General features: G+C 45.4%; 1 protein-coding gene across 1 annotated transcript in view; it reads left to right on the forward strand.

Annotated features, from left to right (window-relative positions):
- PTPRS (protein tyrosine phosphatase receptor type S) overlaps positions 1-14,862 on the forward strand; it is a 228,889-nt gene that overhangs the window by 137,831 nt on the left and 76,196 nt on the right. Inside the window, exon 8 of the mRNA XM_089535812.1 lies at positions 13,985-14,254. Coding sequence (XP_089391938.1) covers positions 13,985-14,254 — 270 coding nt within the window. The remainder of the gene's footprint in view (positions 1-13,984; positions 14,255-14,862) is intronic.

Below are 14,862 nucleotides of genomic sequence, written 5' to 3' on the forward strand. Positions count from 1 at the left end.
TTCACCCGTCCGATGAACTTTACAAAGTATTTCCAACCCAGAGTAATGAAATCACACAGTTTTAATTTCTGTCGGAAGGGGTTGGGCGAGGGAGGTTAAAGAGAGACACATTTTGAGTAGCCGGAGGTCAATTTATACCTAAATAAATCTAATATGGATCCTTGAATCCAACATTTGCTGCAAGAAGTAAGAGTTAATTTCCTAAGAATGACGGCTTCCTTGCAGTCTCCTGCTTGCCGTCGATAAAGTAGATTTAACCACCCATAAACACGCATTCAAAATGGGCGCACAAAAGAGTATAACCTTTCGATCGGTTTTAATTAATCCAGAATGGCCACCTCTCTAATCGAACGCTGCGAGGGTTTTGCTTTTCTCCATGATTACCATTTTAAAAAATGGCGGTTTTCATGCCTAACTGCCATAGTAGGCCTCAGCCGCAACACAGAAATAAAGAAGTTTGACGCCGCTTTAACTGGAATGGAGTCCTGGGATTTGTAGTCCGTTGTGGCACCACGGCGCTCTGGCAGAGAATGCTGAATATCCCCGCAAACTACAGATCCCATAGTATGAAGCCATGGCAGATAAAGCGCAGAGACGTAGCTAGGATTTTAGGAAGGGGGGGTCCAGACTAAGTGCCACCATTATAATGGGGCTTGGGTGTGGCGGCGCAGCAGCACACACCATTCATTTTTCTAATGGAAGGGGGGGTCCGGACCCCAAGACCCCCTCCTTGGCTACGTCCCTGTAAACAGTATCAAATTGCATTAATTCCTCAGGATAGATGCAACCACTGAACGCCAAATCTTTCTAAACCTTCGCGAGCCATATCTGCTCATCCTATACCTGTGCATTTCAATTTTTGTGCCTAAATGTAGCGCCTTACATTTCCCACAAGCGAGTACATCGAAATGCGGATAAAGGGGTCTTATTTTTAATCCTCAACTAGTTTCCCTTTAATATCCTGCTGAGGAGAAAATTTGGGGATCTCAGTTGTCTGAGGTGAAATCCCACACAGGACAAAATGGCTGCCACTCAAGGGTGGCCATTTTCAAATCGCCGCAATTGGGCTGAATGTTTTCTCCCGGCTCCTCTCCTGTTTTATAGCTCAACCTCGATTCCAATTAGAATATATTTCTTTTAAAAATGCCGTTTAAGTTAACAACTTTTTATGTACACGAAATCCCATTTAACAGGGCAAGAAGAGACGGTGACCCGCATCTTGCCGTAAAAAGGAGTACCGCCGCATGGGTACAAAAAGCTCGTGCGCATGTAACATAAATGGACTTGATGTGGTTGTTGACGTCCATGTTTTAGTCACGAATTTTTCCTCGAGGTGCGGGGGAAACGAAATTAACCGCAGACTCCCTCCTGAGTTCGCCCTGGGTTTGATTTCAGGGGTGAAAGCGACACAACGTTGTGGGGGTTTCGGTCTCAACGTCCTAGCCTCTGAGCATTTGCAGAGTGCTTTCCCAGGCGCACAATGCAAAGCATGGACTTAGACCACCGAGATCACCTTTCTTAGCTTCGCTTCCCCCTATTCTGTCGATCAGTTGGGAGAATAAACTGACTAGGCTGTTGAAAATGGGGCAAATGTACTATACGCTGGACCCTCCAAAATTGATGGGGTTAAGGGCAGAAGACTACTGTGAAAACAGGGGGGAAGCAATTTTTAAAAACGCTATTTTTTTAAACCTCTCTAGGAATTTCTAGGTCCTCCAGGACAACTCTATGGTCCACATAAATGTTTTTTTAGGGATCTCTAGGTCCTCCGGTGCGACTGTATGGTTAACCTCTGCCAGATTCGGAGGGCCTACGGGTTCGTAGAGAGAACATATTAATCAGGTCTGCGAATATAGTCAAATCCACAAAATTCGAAGACGCAGGTGTGGAGTGTCGGCTGCCTCGCCATGACTGCCTTATGGCAAAAGTGGCAGGCATTAGATGAAGAAAAACCAAGAATCTAGTCCAGCAAATATACCCAACAGTACTGATTTTCATAACAACAACAACAATGAGCCGAAATGGTGTAGTGGTTTGGGTGTAGGGCTAGGACTCTGGAGATCAGGGTTCAACTCTACTCTTGACCCCAGAAAACCCCATGAGAGGGCAATTTAGGGTTGCCCTAAGTCAGAAATGACTTGAAGGCACACAACAACAAAATAATAACCACAACCGTCTTCCCTTACTCGAAGCAGCTTGAATTGGTTATGATTTTGCCTCTTAAAAGTTAGACTTCCAGGATTTCCATAATCCCGTTCCTCCTTTCTCTTTTCATATATAAATCCTGTTTCCTTGGACAAAGCTCTAGGGTTATCGACTTAGAGGGCTGTGTTCCTGAAATACAGGCATTAAAGCTGTGTGATTTTAAAATTTCATTTGTTTATTTATTCATTTGAGAAATCCAGTGCAACTTTTGATAGTTATCTGTCTCATTATCATAATTATTCTCTCTCTCTCTCTCTCTCTCTCTCTCTCTTTCTCTCCTTCTCTCCTCCTCTTTCCTTCCTTCCTTCTTTCTTTCCTTCCTTTCTCTCTCCTCCTTTCTCTCTCTCTGTCTGTCTTTCTCTTAAGATGGAGAGGTTTCCATGCTCAGACACCAGGTTGCGGGTATTTACACACACACAAATGCATCCCATCCTCTCCTGCATTCTCCTCCTTGCTTGTTAAAGTCCGAGGGTGTACCTTTTAATAAACAACAAATTGCTCTATATAGCTCTCCTTTTTCTGATCCTTTGTTGCCACGTTCGGAACCAAAGTAATTGATAGGGAGCCTATCAAAAAGGACCGTCATCTAAAGATTGCATTGCCGATTGGACAGGGACAATTAACCCTCTGCCATCCCACTTTCCCAGCTGGGTTTTCAAATGTTCCCGTTTCTCTCCGCTCAACCCACCTTTGTCCTCAGCTTACTTCAATTGCTGCGAACTCAGTTCAAAGTGCAAAAGTAGCTCCTTCTAACTATTTTAATTCAGCCGGGACAATCCCGATTAATCCTCTACCATCCCACTTTACCAGCTGCTTTTAAAATGTCCCTGTTTCTCTCCCTTCCTCCCAGCTTTGTCCTCAACTTTGTTCGATTGCTGCAAACCAGATTTAAAATGCAAAGTCAGCAGGAGGGTGAAAAGAGTAGGGAAATGGAAGGGCAGAAGCTTGCCCTTCCCAGAAGGCTTGGGCAAAAGCAAACTGCTGCAGTCTCTAAGCTCAGGTGATAGCCCTCTCTAAGAACCGTTGCCATCTTGACCCTGCTTGGCTGTTGCTTGTGCACATATGTCTCCATTTTTCGAGGGTAGGGAATGGCATCCTTGCCTTCAGCTCCATCTTGGATGGGGTTTTCCATTTGATTCTCAGACCTAGGAACAAACTGGTGGGTTGGGTGAGCTCCTTTCCCCACCCTCCTTGCAGTTATCTGTTAGAAAGTCTGATCCAACAAACCTTGCGTTTAAGATCTGCATCTAGAAAAGTAGGCAAGCATTCAGCAAAATCACCCAAACTACCCCTTCAGGGTGCAGACCTGGTCATTTTTATCCCCCATAATTTGCCCCAACTTCTCACTGCATGTAGTATGACAGAGGATTGTAGTCCAGCAACATCTCCAACCTGTGTCAATGGGGAAGACCGTTCATTCCAACACTGGTCATCCATGGCATGGGAGCGTGAAAATGCCCCACAATGCTCTGGGGCACCACCATAGGTGAGCTGAGGTGGAGGATATGACCCCTGGTAGCAGGAAATTTTAGCACTATGGCGCGTTACAGACCGCCCCTTTGAGGCGGCCTGTAGGCACTGCTTTCCCCAGTGTATCGGGGCCTCAGCTGCCAGACCGGCAGCCTCCGAGGTCCCGATCCGCCACTTTCCAGGCTGCGGGGAAGTGGCAAAAGGCCGCTTCCCCACAGCCTGGAAAGGGGTGTCCTTGGGGCTTCCATCTAAAGGCTGCACCCAGCAACGCAAACCAGGAAGGAGCTCCGAAACGGAGCTCCTTCTTGCTCCGTGGAAAGGGGGCACTAAGCGCCCTGGCGCGGAGCGACGACGTCACATCCGCGCTGCCCCTTATAGAGGCGGCGCGGTCGTGACGTCGTCATGGCGGCCCCCATGTGGAAGGGGCACCGCCATTTTGTATGGACTCAGTCCGTATTAGGGTTAGGGGCGTCCGGAAGTGATGCCCCTTTTTAACCCTAGTACGGACTGAGTCTGTACTTAAAGGTCCGTCTGTAACGGGCCTACATTTCTATAACAGAGGTCTGCCCTACCTATTGGACCGAATGCCTTGCAGAAGGAACTACTGGTTTCTTTTGAGGCCAAGACTCCATTTTGTGGGCCTAAGTTCCCTAAAAGCACCAGATCCTGTTTGATCTTGGAAGTGAAACAGGGACAGCCCAGATTAGTACTTGGAGGGGAGACCGTCAATGAATACCAGGTGCTGTAGGTCATAGGAATGGGCAAAGGCTCTCTTCAGTCTTCCTTGCTTAAGAAAACCCTATGAAATTCATGGGCTCGCCATAAGTCAACAGGCAACTTGAAAGCACATATCCAGGTGACACTTACATCCCTTGTAATTCTATGACTCTTTTTTGGCCATAAGTCAACAGATGACTTGAAGGCACATACGCAGTTGACACTTATGGTCCCTTCCAACTCTATAATTCTTTTTTCGCCATAAGTCAATAGGCAACATGAAGGCACATAGGCAGATGCCACTTAACTCTGTGACTCTTTTTTGGCCACAAGTCAGCAGATGACTTGAAGGCACAAACATAGTTGACACTTACGATCCCTTCCAACTCTATGATTCTTTTTTGGCCATAAGTCAACAGGCAACTGGAAGGCACATATGCAGATGATACTTATGGTTCCTTCCAACTGTGAATCTTTTTTTGGCCATGTCAACATGCGACTTGAAGGCACATGCACCCCCCCCCACACACACACACACACACACTCCATTTTGTCCCTTCTCCTTCTCTCCCTTGGTTTTTCCAATGCTTTGGTGGATCGCAGGTGGGATTCTTTGCATCTCGCATTGCAACCTCAGGGCTAGAGAAAATGTTATATCAATTTCCCCAGTTTGTGCACCAGCGATGGGAGAATTCAGCAAAGGGTAAATCATTCCGCACAAGGAAAACCTTTCCAGATCCCCTCTTTATATATCTTTTCTTCCCCTTGCACTGAGCTCTGGAACTTGGGGAGAGAGACGGAGATGCAAACCTATAACAGAAGCTTTTTGAAATTCTATTATATCATCTCTACCCTTCCATTGAGAGAGAGGGAGGGGGAATATTGTTCCAGGGTTAAGTGGATGCCCTCTGCTATTTCGGTTAGTCTTCCGCTTTGAAATTCACCCTTTTTAAAAATAAAATCCAAATCAAATCCAATCAAATTTTTAAAAATCCCGTGAAATTAACACTCTGTTTCTGCAGAAGGATTTCTCAAGCGTCGCAGGGAAGCGTGACCTGGGTCTGGCCAAATTATTTGAAAGGGTGCTCTGCAGGAACACTGTGCTATCGTGGTTTTGAAAAAGTTCTGCCTGCTTATGTCGTAATATGCCTTTTTTTGCATTGCTATTCTCTTTGTTTTTAGAAGGGAAAAATTTTAGATTACACCTCGTCACATTCATTTGAAAGAAAAAACGTATTTCCACCCACCCACCCACCCAACGCCATCCTGTATCTAAAATTACAGATCGGTGCAACGGTCCGCTGGGAATCCAGTCGGCGTTTAAAACAATCTAGCAGAATAGTTTTAATTACTTTTTCAAAATACATGCACCAAATGGGGAAAAAATATTAGCTAGCTTAACATTCCCATCCATGGGCATGTTAAAATGACAGAAAAGGGGTACAGTTATCTTAATTTCTTAAATTCGGTTGCCGGCCTTCAAGGCTTTGAGAAGCGGAGGAAGTGAGGAAGAAGAGAAGCCTTTGTCCAAAGAGCGGACAGAGGTAAAAGGGAAATAATAAAAGATGCCCAAATCCACCCCGATCCGAGATAGCGGTAGATCCAAATCGAGCGAGAGGAAAAAAGAGATGATCGACAGTCATTGATTTGAAGCGGACAGGTGTAATCTAATCTTCACTACAAATATAATGAGGCTGCACATTATTTTGGCTCCCCCTTTCCCCCCACCTTCACCCGACCCTCCTCATTTTGGAGTAAGACGGAATGGACTCCTGTCTCGCCAAAATGCCAATAATGTCCGCCTTCTCACCTCATTCGGAGCAGCGGCTTGCCGGGTGTCAAAATGTTTCTTAACACCATTTTGGTTTTGGTTTTTTTGTTTGTTTGGTGCTTTCAACCGGTCACTTCACTTTTATTACTATTATTATTACTATTATTTATCTATTTATTTAAGTTGTATTATTTTAAAAATAAACACAATAAATTGATTCTCTCCCCACCCTTCCCCCCTCCCTTACGTTTTCACTTTTAGCAATTGACTTCTCTTTGACTACATTGGTGTTGATTTCAATTTCTTTGTTTTTAATTTCACGTCACGGTCCCCTCTACTCCCCCGTAGTCTCTCTTCCCTTTTCCCTTTTGACTTGCTTTTCCTTGTGAATCGAGGTTTGAAGCGACCGCATAGTCCTCCACATGTTTGTTTCGCCCTCCCGCTACCCCAGAGTCGCCCTCCCAGCTCCTACAACTTCCCTGATCCCCTGAAAATTGTTCCTTCCCCCCCCCCACCCCCATTCCTGTGGGCAAATACTGTAAAGCAAAATCAGTGGGGAGGAGATGGAATCCATCGGTCCACAGAATTTTCTTTCCAGCTGAAATCTGGGATTGCCGGGTGAGGACAGAAGGTGGCGTCGCGTTTGGCCACCTGGATCCTCCATTCTTCTGCAACCAGGTCTGTAAAAAGCTTGTGCCTCCTTCCCTCCTCTTCTTCCCTGTTACCCCAGTCAGATACTGCTAGCGCACATTTGTAAGTACAGTGGGGCCCCCTCATTCCCTAGGATTAAAGGCTCAGGATCCCTGTGAAAGTGGGAAAACCGCAAATAAGAAACCACCAATTTTTTTCCAATCTCTTTAGGAATGTCTGGTGCAACTCTCTAGTCTGTTGGAATTTGACCATAGAATTGTGCTGGTGGACCTATAAATGCCTAGAGAAGTGTTCTCTCTAGGAATCTCTAGATCTTCCAGCATTACTCTATAGTCAAATTCCAGAAGAGTCACACTGAAGGACTGAGAGATTCCTAGAGAATTTGGTCCGATACAGACCGGCACTTTGTGGGCAGAGTTAGGGCACAGTGTCCATACTTTGGACGTTCTAACCTCACCCCCAGGGCACCATTTTGTCATGCACCGGTCCACACCAAGGGGTGCCATAGCCGCAGTAGTGTGCGCCATCATGACACCCCTCCAGTGCTGCATCCACATGATGCAACATCAAAGGGGTGTCATAAAGCTGCGCTACTGCGGCTATGGCACCCCTTGGTTGGTGAAAAAAGGAGCTGCTTTTTGCGGCTCCTTTTTGCACTCTCCGGAAGTCAGATCGGGGCCACAGTGTGAGATTTCTGTGGCCCCAATCCAACCAGTAAAGGAGCGGCTGCAGACTGCCCCTTTTGGACCACCTGTATAGCCCCATAGTAATGAACTTTGTGAATAATTAAAATCCGCAAAAGTCAACATCGCAAATGTGGAGGGATGCCTGTAAAATTAAACAATGCAGTGAAAGTCAGAGAAGAGGCTTTCCCATTCCTCAGAGGATGACAATGGCAAGCCCCCTCTGAAGAAACGTACCAAGAATACCCCCACGGTGGGTTCGCCTTAGGGTTGCCGTAAGTTGGAAATGACTTGAAGGCACACTACAACAATAAACGGTGGATTTGCTATGTTCAGCCCCTACCCAACCCAACCCATCCCAGCTGAGAACAGAAACTGGAGTTCCCTTCAGACTTCGATTCACATCCCTATTCCCATTTGTTCTATTGTTTCATTCTGGTTTGTTCTCTCCTTCCTCTTTTCTTCCTCCTTTCTCTCCTCTCATTCCCCCCATCCCTGTCCTCAAGTGCTAAATTCCATTCCGATTTTCTGTCTTCTTCTGTTCCAAGGACAACTTGAGTGTTTGCATTGCATTCCTCCCTGCCCCTCGGTTTGCCATTTTAAAATCGCCGGCTGAACGGATCTCGCCCATTCAGCTGAACATTTCCACCTCAACCTTTCCCCCTCCATTACTTCTGCCCCTTCCCAAAAACTTCATCTCTGGTCCCTTTCAAGAATTTTCATTCCTTCTACCCCTTTTTAAAAACTCCCAACTCCTTTGCATGCCTTCAACTGATCTTTTTGTTCTCCAAGGTCCCTCCATTTTGTTTCAGGCACTGTTTCTCCTGGCTCCATTTTGGGGGGGGGGGGGGGGTAGTTATTTTCGAAACACTCCCTGCAATTGAAATTGGGTTGCATTGCAAATGCGTGCAAAGGAGAAAAGTCTCTGGAAGATGCTAAGTTTCTGCCCCTGTACTTCTTGCATAAACACACCCAGGTGGATGCATAGATATCTTCAAGGGTTGTTTCCAGATTTAAGGACTGAGCCCTTTAGTAAGGTGGCATGACACACACAACAAAGCTCAGTTTTTCAGTTTGTTAGGTGCAGTCTGCAATGACTGGCAATAGCTCTCCGTAACTTGATAACAGGGATTTTTCTCAGCTCTAGCTGGAGATGGTTGGAGTTGAACCTGGTATCTTCTAAGCAAAGTAAGCACTCAAGTGCTGTGCTGCAGCCTTTCTCCTAAAAGATGGAGTAAGGTTCTAGTCCTCATGGTTCGGAATGAAAGGATGATTTAAATTGGAACCCAGGAATATAGAAATCTGCCTTATTCTAAGTCAAACCAATGGTACATCTGGATCAGGAATGGAAGGCTAGTGGGTGCATTTGCCCTCCTGAAGACCTTGTAAAGGGACACACCACACTGCCCAACCTGTTCCTGCAAAAAGACCCAAATCTTTGCCTAGAAATACCAACAAATGTCCTCAGGATGCATATTTTGTGACCTTTCTGGAGAGCATTTGGGAACATTTTGAGGCAAACATATTACAGCGGGTCCTTGTTATCCGCTGGGTTTGGTTTCAGGATCCTCCATGGATACTAAAATCTGTGGATGCTGAAGTCCCCTTAAATACAGTGGCATAGTAAAATGGCATCCCTTCGATAAAATAGCAAAATTGGAATATTTTCCAAGGCCCTCAATAGCTGAATCCGTGGATAAAGAATCTCTGGATAGGGAGAGTGCAGTTTTTGCAAAAGTTTGCAAAATTGCAATTTTGGTTCCCCCTCCAAATGTGGTGGAAATGTCCTTCACACACATAACTCCAAGATTATTTTGGGATGTCTCAAAGCAAACTAACCTTTTGCAAAAATTAAAATCATCCCTGAAGGCCCTAGGGGCCATAAAAACAGCCCTGGGGGTTGCATGTTTGCTCCACCATGGTCTAGATCAGTGGTTCCCAACCTATGGTTCGGGACCCCTTTGGGGGTCGAATCACCCTTTCATGGGGGTCGCCTAAGACCATTGGAGAACACCTATTTAATTACAGTTAAAAAGTAGCAACGAAAATAATTTCATGTGTTTGGGTCACCACAACATGAGGAACTGTATTAAAGGGTCGTGGCATTAGGAAGGTTGGGAACCACTGGTCTAGATGAATACAGTTGGCCCTCCATTTTTGCAGGGCATCCATTTCGGACCACCACCACCCCACGAAACCTGAGGCTCGCGCATATTGAAGCCCCATAGGCTTGAATGGGGCACGTGCCCAAAAGTGCACCACATGGGCGTGCCCCATTGGAAATAACGGAAGTTGCCCCTCCGCAGATAATCAAGGTCGCGGATCTCAGATCCGCGAGTTAGAAAGGTCAACTGTATTTACATTGCTTGCCTGCAGTTTTTCAGGGGTTTTATATAGGGGATCTTTTTGAAGGCTAACACAGTGATGCTTGGGATTGAATCTGTAAAACTTGTGCTTTTATCACTAGGACCCCCACACTTTTTCCCTTTGCAGAAACTCTTTATCCTAGGCAATATTCTGTTCTGTTATCCAAAGTGAGTCCCAAAAGCTAATTTTGCAAAGATTCTGGGGAAACAAAATAGGAAAAATCCCGAGCGAGGCCAAGAAGGAGACGGTGAGTTCATGCAAAACTGGCTGCCCGGAAATGTCTTGCAAAGCTACGGATTCAGAGTGAGCCTGAAATCCTTTCTCTGCAAAACATGAGGATATTAGAAAGCCTCGGCCGAGTTAGGCTGAGATTTACACATTCTGTAAGGTGAGAAGGTGATGCCTTAAGCGTCTTACCAAATTCAAATGCAAATGCAAAATTGAGCCTCTCGGTAGCCGCAAGGGGGAAATATCACTCGTAATCGGGTCCCTTTGGGGCTCATTCGGAGTGGTCTTAGCATTGGACTATGGCTCTGGAAACCAGGGTTCGAATCCCAGCTCGGCCAGGGAAACCCCAGGGTGACCTTGGGCAAGTCACACACTCTCAGCCTCAGGCCAAACTCCCTCTGAAGAAATAATGTCAAGAAAATGCCATGTCTTAGGGTTGCCATAAGTCGGAAATGACTTGACAGCAGACCACATCAAGTCGGGCTTACATAGGCACCCTTTCTCCAAATTAGTGGGGCAGAAATGCCGAAATACCTCTTCATTTTTAAAAAAACAAAATGGATCCATGTGGAACAGTGCCCAATCTGTCTTCATATCCCCCTCCAGTGTAAGATCCAGAAACTAAATTGCATCTCTTTTCCTCGGGAGACTAACACAACATCCCCGGTTCCTCTTTTCTTTTCCGTTCCCCCCCCCCACTCCTCCTCCTCCTCCTCTTATATTTTCATAGCCCTCTTTTCCACTTCATGGTCCATGTCCTTGGTTTCCCCTCCCCATGCCCTCCCCTTCTCCTTTTTAATTCTTATTGATTCTGTTTTTTATTATATTTCTATTTATTGTTATGGTTCTTCTGCCAGGGCTGGGATGTGCCAATGCTAGGCTACTACATTGGTTCACATCGGCTAGAAAAAAAAAGAAAAATTAAAAGAGTATGCAGCATTTTTTAACAGTGGGTTTCCCCTTATCCCTAATCCCTCTCTGTCTCTCTCTCTCTCTCTCTCTTTCTCCTTCTTTTCTTCCTCCCTCCTTTTCCCTCGTGGGCCTTTGCTAGCGGCCCACGTAACAAGTTCCAGTGCTCTACATTTCTCTCCTCTCCTCCTGTCTCTCCCTCCTCTCTTTCTCTTTTTCTCTCTTGTCTTTTCCTCCTCTCTTCCTTCCTTCCTTGCTTCCTTCCTTCCTTCCTCCCTCTCCTCTCTCTTTCTTTTCTCTTGTTTTCCTCCTCTCTTCTTGCATGATGTTTGTGATTTCTGAGAGCTGCATCTATCGATGGAATCATGTCAGATCTTTCCAAGAGGCTTCGTTAGGGTTGATATACCCGAAAACCACAAAAATTTGATTAGAGTTTCTCATCTTTCTGTTCTTCCTTCTTTTTGTCCCCTTCCACTTTCCAACCGCGCTCCCCTCTAGTCGCCGCCGCGTCTTCTCGTTCTTTTTGCGGCGGGGCAAAAGAGAGGACTGTGCCCCATCTGTCCAGATTAGCGCCCTTTTCTCAATTTTGGGGCTTAATATTGGCCACCTCCAGGGAACAAGACCCCTCTCCTTACCTACCTACCCACCTTGCCTTTCCTTATCTCACCTTTAGGAGATTATCACTCTTTCCCTTACTAGGGAGGACCAAGCATTGGACTCTATAAAGTGATGTAAGCCCCTAAATACCCTAAAGACATCAGATCCCCTCTGATCTTGGATGCTAAGCAGGGTCAGGCCTGGTTAGTCCTTGGATGGAAGATTGCCAGTGAAGACCAGGTGCTGGAGGCTCTATTCCAGAGGAAGGAACTGACAAAACCCTCTCTGAGGATCCCATGCCTAAGAAAACCCTCTTTAATTCATATGTCAGCAGGCAACTTGAAGGCACATACATACAGGCACACCAATGTTCTAAAGGCATCAGATCTTGACTGAATTTTGGAAGCTAAGCAGGACCAGCTTGGATGGGAGACCGCCAATGAATAGCAGGTGCTGAAGGCTCTATTGCAGAGGAAGGAACTGGAAATAAACCCACCTCTGATTCTTCCTTACCTTCCCCTAAAAAATTCATGGGGTTGCCATAAGTCAACAGGCAACTTGAAGGCAGATAGACATGCACACAAATACCGTAAAGGCACCAGATCCCATTTGATCTTGGAAGCAAAGCAGGGCCAGCCCTGGTTAGTCCATGGATGGGAAACCCTCAATGAATCCCAGATGCTGGAGGCTCTATTTCAGAGGAAGGAACTATCCCAACCACCTCTGAGTCGTCCTTGCCTGAGAAAACTCTATGAAAGTCATGGAGTCACCATAGCTTTGCAGGTAACTTGAAGGCACAAAACACACACAGTTCAGTAGGAAGAAGATGCAAATAATGACTACGGATGATGTACAAAACTTCACAAAGAGAATGAAGAAATAAGTGACTGTGTCCCATACCTTAGCTCCATCGAGATGGAGACTGTTGTCAAGAATTCAGAAGACAACTAAGACTTAGAGAAACCACCATGAAGAAACATGAAAAGATCTTCAAATGCAAAGATCCCAAAGTCAGAATCAGCCAGAACATAGTATTTCTGATTTCTATGAAGGCTGGACATTGAAGAAAGCCAACTGGAAGAGAATCAATACATTTGAAAAGTTGAGCTACGGATACTCTGGACTATCGGAAAAGACAAATGAATGAGTCCTATCGAGAGCCAGTGTGGCACAGTGGTTTGAGTGTTGGACTATGACTTTGGAGACCAGGGTTCGAATCCCGGCTCAGCCATGAAACCCATTGAGTGACCTTAGGCCAGTTGCACACTCTTAGTCTCAGGGGAGGGCAACTGCAAACCTCCTCTGAACAAATCTTTCCAAGAAAACCCTACGATAAGTCCTTCTTAGGGTTGCCGTAAGGTGGAAACAACTAGAAGGCACACAACAACAACAACAACTAACTCCTTCTTTATCCCTTGGCATATCAAGACTGATGGCAAAGCCACAATGGTGTGAGCTACCTTGGCATAATACGGCTTTACTTCCCCGACCTGGAATGGCATAGTGTGCCTCCATCACGAAATAATTTCCATCTCGACAGGCAGAAAGCTCATCGCTCTTGAACTTTGAAGTTCTTCTTGACCACGGATGAATACAAATTTATGAGCTGGTTTTCTCTTCCCTCTTTTCATCCCTTCTCTCCTTGCCCTGTATTTCTGTTTCCTGTTGGGTCTCTGGAGGGGGCCAATTTCCTTGCTAAAAGAACCCTTTTTTCCTCCCCAAGAAAACCCCGAATTTTCAAGGGAATGAAAGCAAAGGGAAGGAAATCCACCCGCACCTCTGCTTGAAAGGAGTGAGAATTGCTTTAAGAGGTGGGTCAGGGAACAGAGAGAAAGACCCTATACCTACAACCCCTTCGCACCCACACATTTTATGGGGCCCGGTTCGGAAGCGCCATGCCGCCTCTTTGTCCGTTTTTCAAAGATGAGAAATTGCTAATAAATTTTTGTGTATTTATTTGTGCTGTGATGGGTCTAAAAATTGATCAATGGAACCCTGTTGCTATGAAATATCGCTTTTATGTCTATATTCTATATATTGTTTGTGAAAGTAAATTATTTTGAAGTTCTGTTTTTGTTTTTTGGTTGTTGTTTGGTTTTTTGTTTGGTTTTTTCCCCCCCTTTATCGATTGATATAATTTTTTACTTTCAGTATTCTGATGATTTTTAATTTCAGACCTTTTGTTTCTTTTTGAATGAAGGAACGGCAAAGAATTACAGCCCCATCTGTATTTAATATCTCTTTTGCTCTTCTTTCTTTTTCCTCCCTTATCTTTCTTTTCTTTTTTTCTCTCTTTTCTTTTTTTTCCTTTTATCTCTTTTTTGTTGTTGTCGTTGTTGTTTTCTTTTGCTTTTGTTTTTGTTACCTCTGTGCATTTTGTCCACAGTTCGCCGCGTGGCGCCACGTTTCTCCATCCCACCCTCCAGCCACGAGATCATGCCGGGTGGGAATGTCAACATAACATGCGTAGCCGTCGGCTCGCCCATGCCGTATGTGAAGTGGATGCAAGGGGCGGAAGACTTGACCCCGGAAGATGACATGCCAGTTGGACGCAACGTTCTTGAGCTGACGGACGTGAAAGATTCGGCCAACTACACTTGCGTGGCCATGTCCAGCTTGGGTGTCATAGAGGCGGTTGCCCAGATCACTGTGAAATGTAAGTTTTGCACCGTTTTTGCAAATTTGAGTGCTTACCGTGAGCTTCTGGCTGCATTTCTGGTGTTGGTCACCTTCATTCCATTCTGTTCCAGAGCTTTCTCAGAATTCGAATCATAGAGTTGAAAGAGACCTCAAGGGTCATCCAGTTCGACCTCTTGCCATGCAGAAGGACACCATCAAAGCCCTCCTAACAGATGGCCATCTCTCATCGATTTAAAAACCTCCAAAGAAGGAGATTCTACCACTCTCCAAGGCTGGTCTTCCACTTTTGAACAGCTCTTACCATCAGGAAGTTCTTCCTAGTGTTGAGGTGCAATCTCTTTCCTTGATGCTTGCATCCATTGCTCCATGTCCTAGTGTCAGCAGAAAACAAGCTTGCTCCATCCTCAGCATGACATCCCTTCAAATATTTAAACAGGGCTATCATATCACCTCTTATTCCAAGTGAGGCCTGACCAATGCAAAACAGAGTGGTACTATTACTTCCCTTAATATATAGACCCTATACGTCTGTTGATGCAGCCTAGAATTACTGAGTTGGAAGAGGCCACAAAACCCGTTTAGATTAATCCCCTGCTGTACAAAGTGACATCTTGTACCACATTT

The sequence above is a fragment of the Sceloporus occidentalis genome, unplaced genomic scaffold (assembly GCF_023333645.1).
Source record: "Sceloporus occidentalis isolate IW3139 unplaced genomic scaffold, rSceOcc1.0.p SCAF_8, whole genome shotgun sequence".
NCBI classification, from domain to species: Eukaryota; Metazoa; Chordata; class Lepidosauria; order Squamata; family Phrynosomatidae; genus Sceloporus; species Sceloporus occidentalis.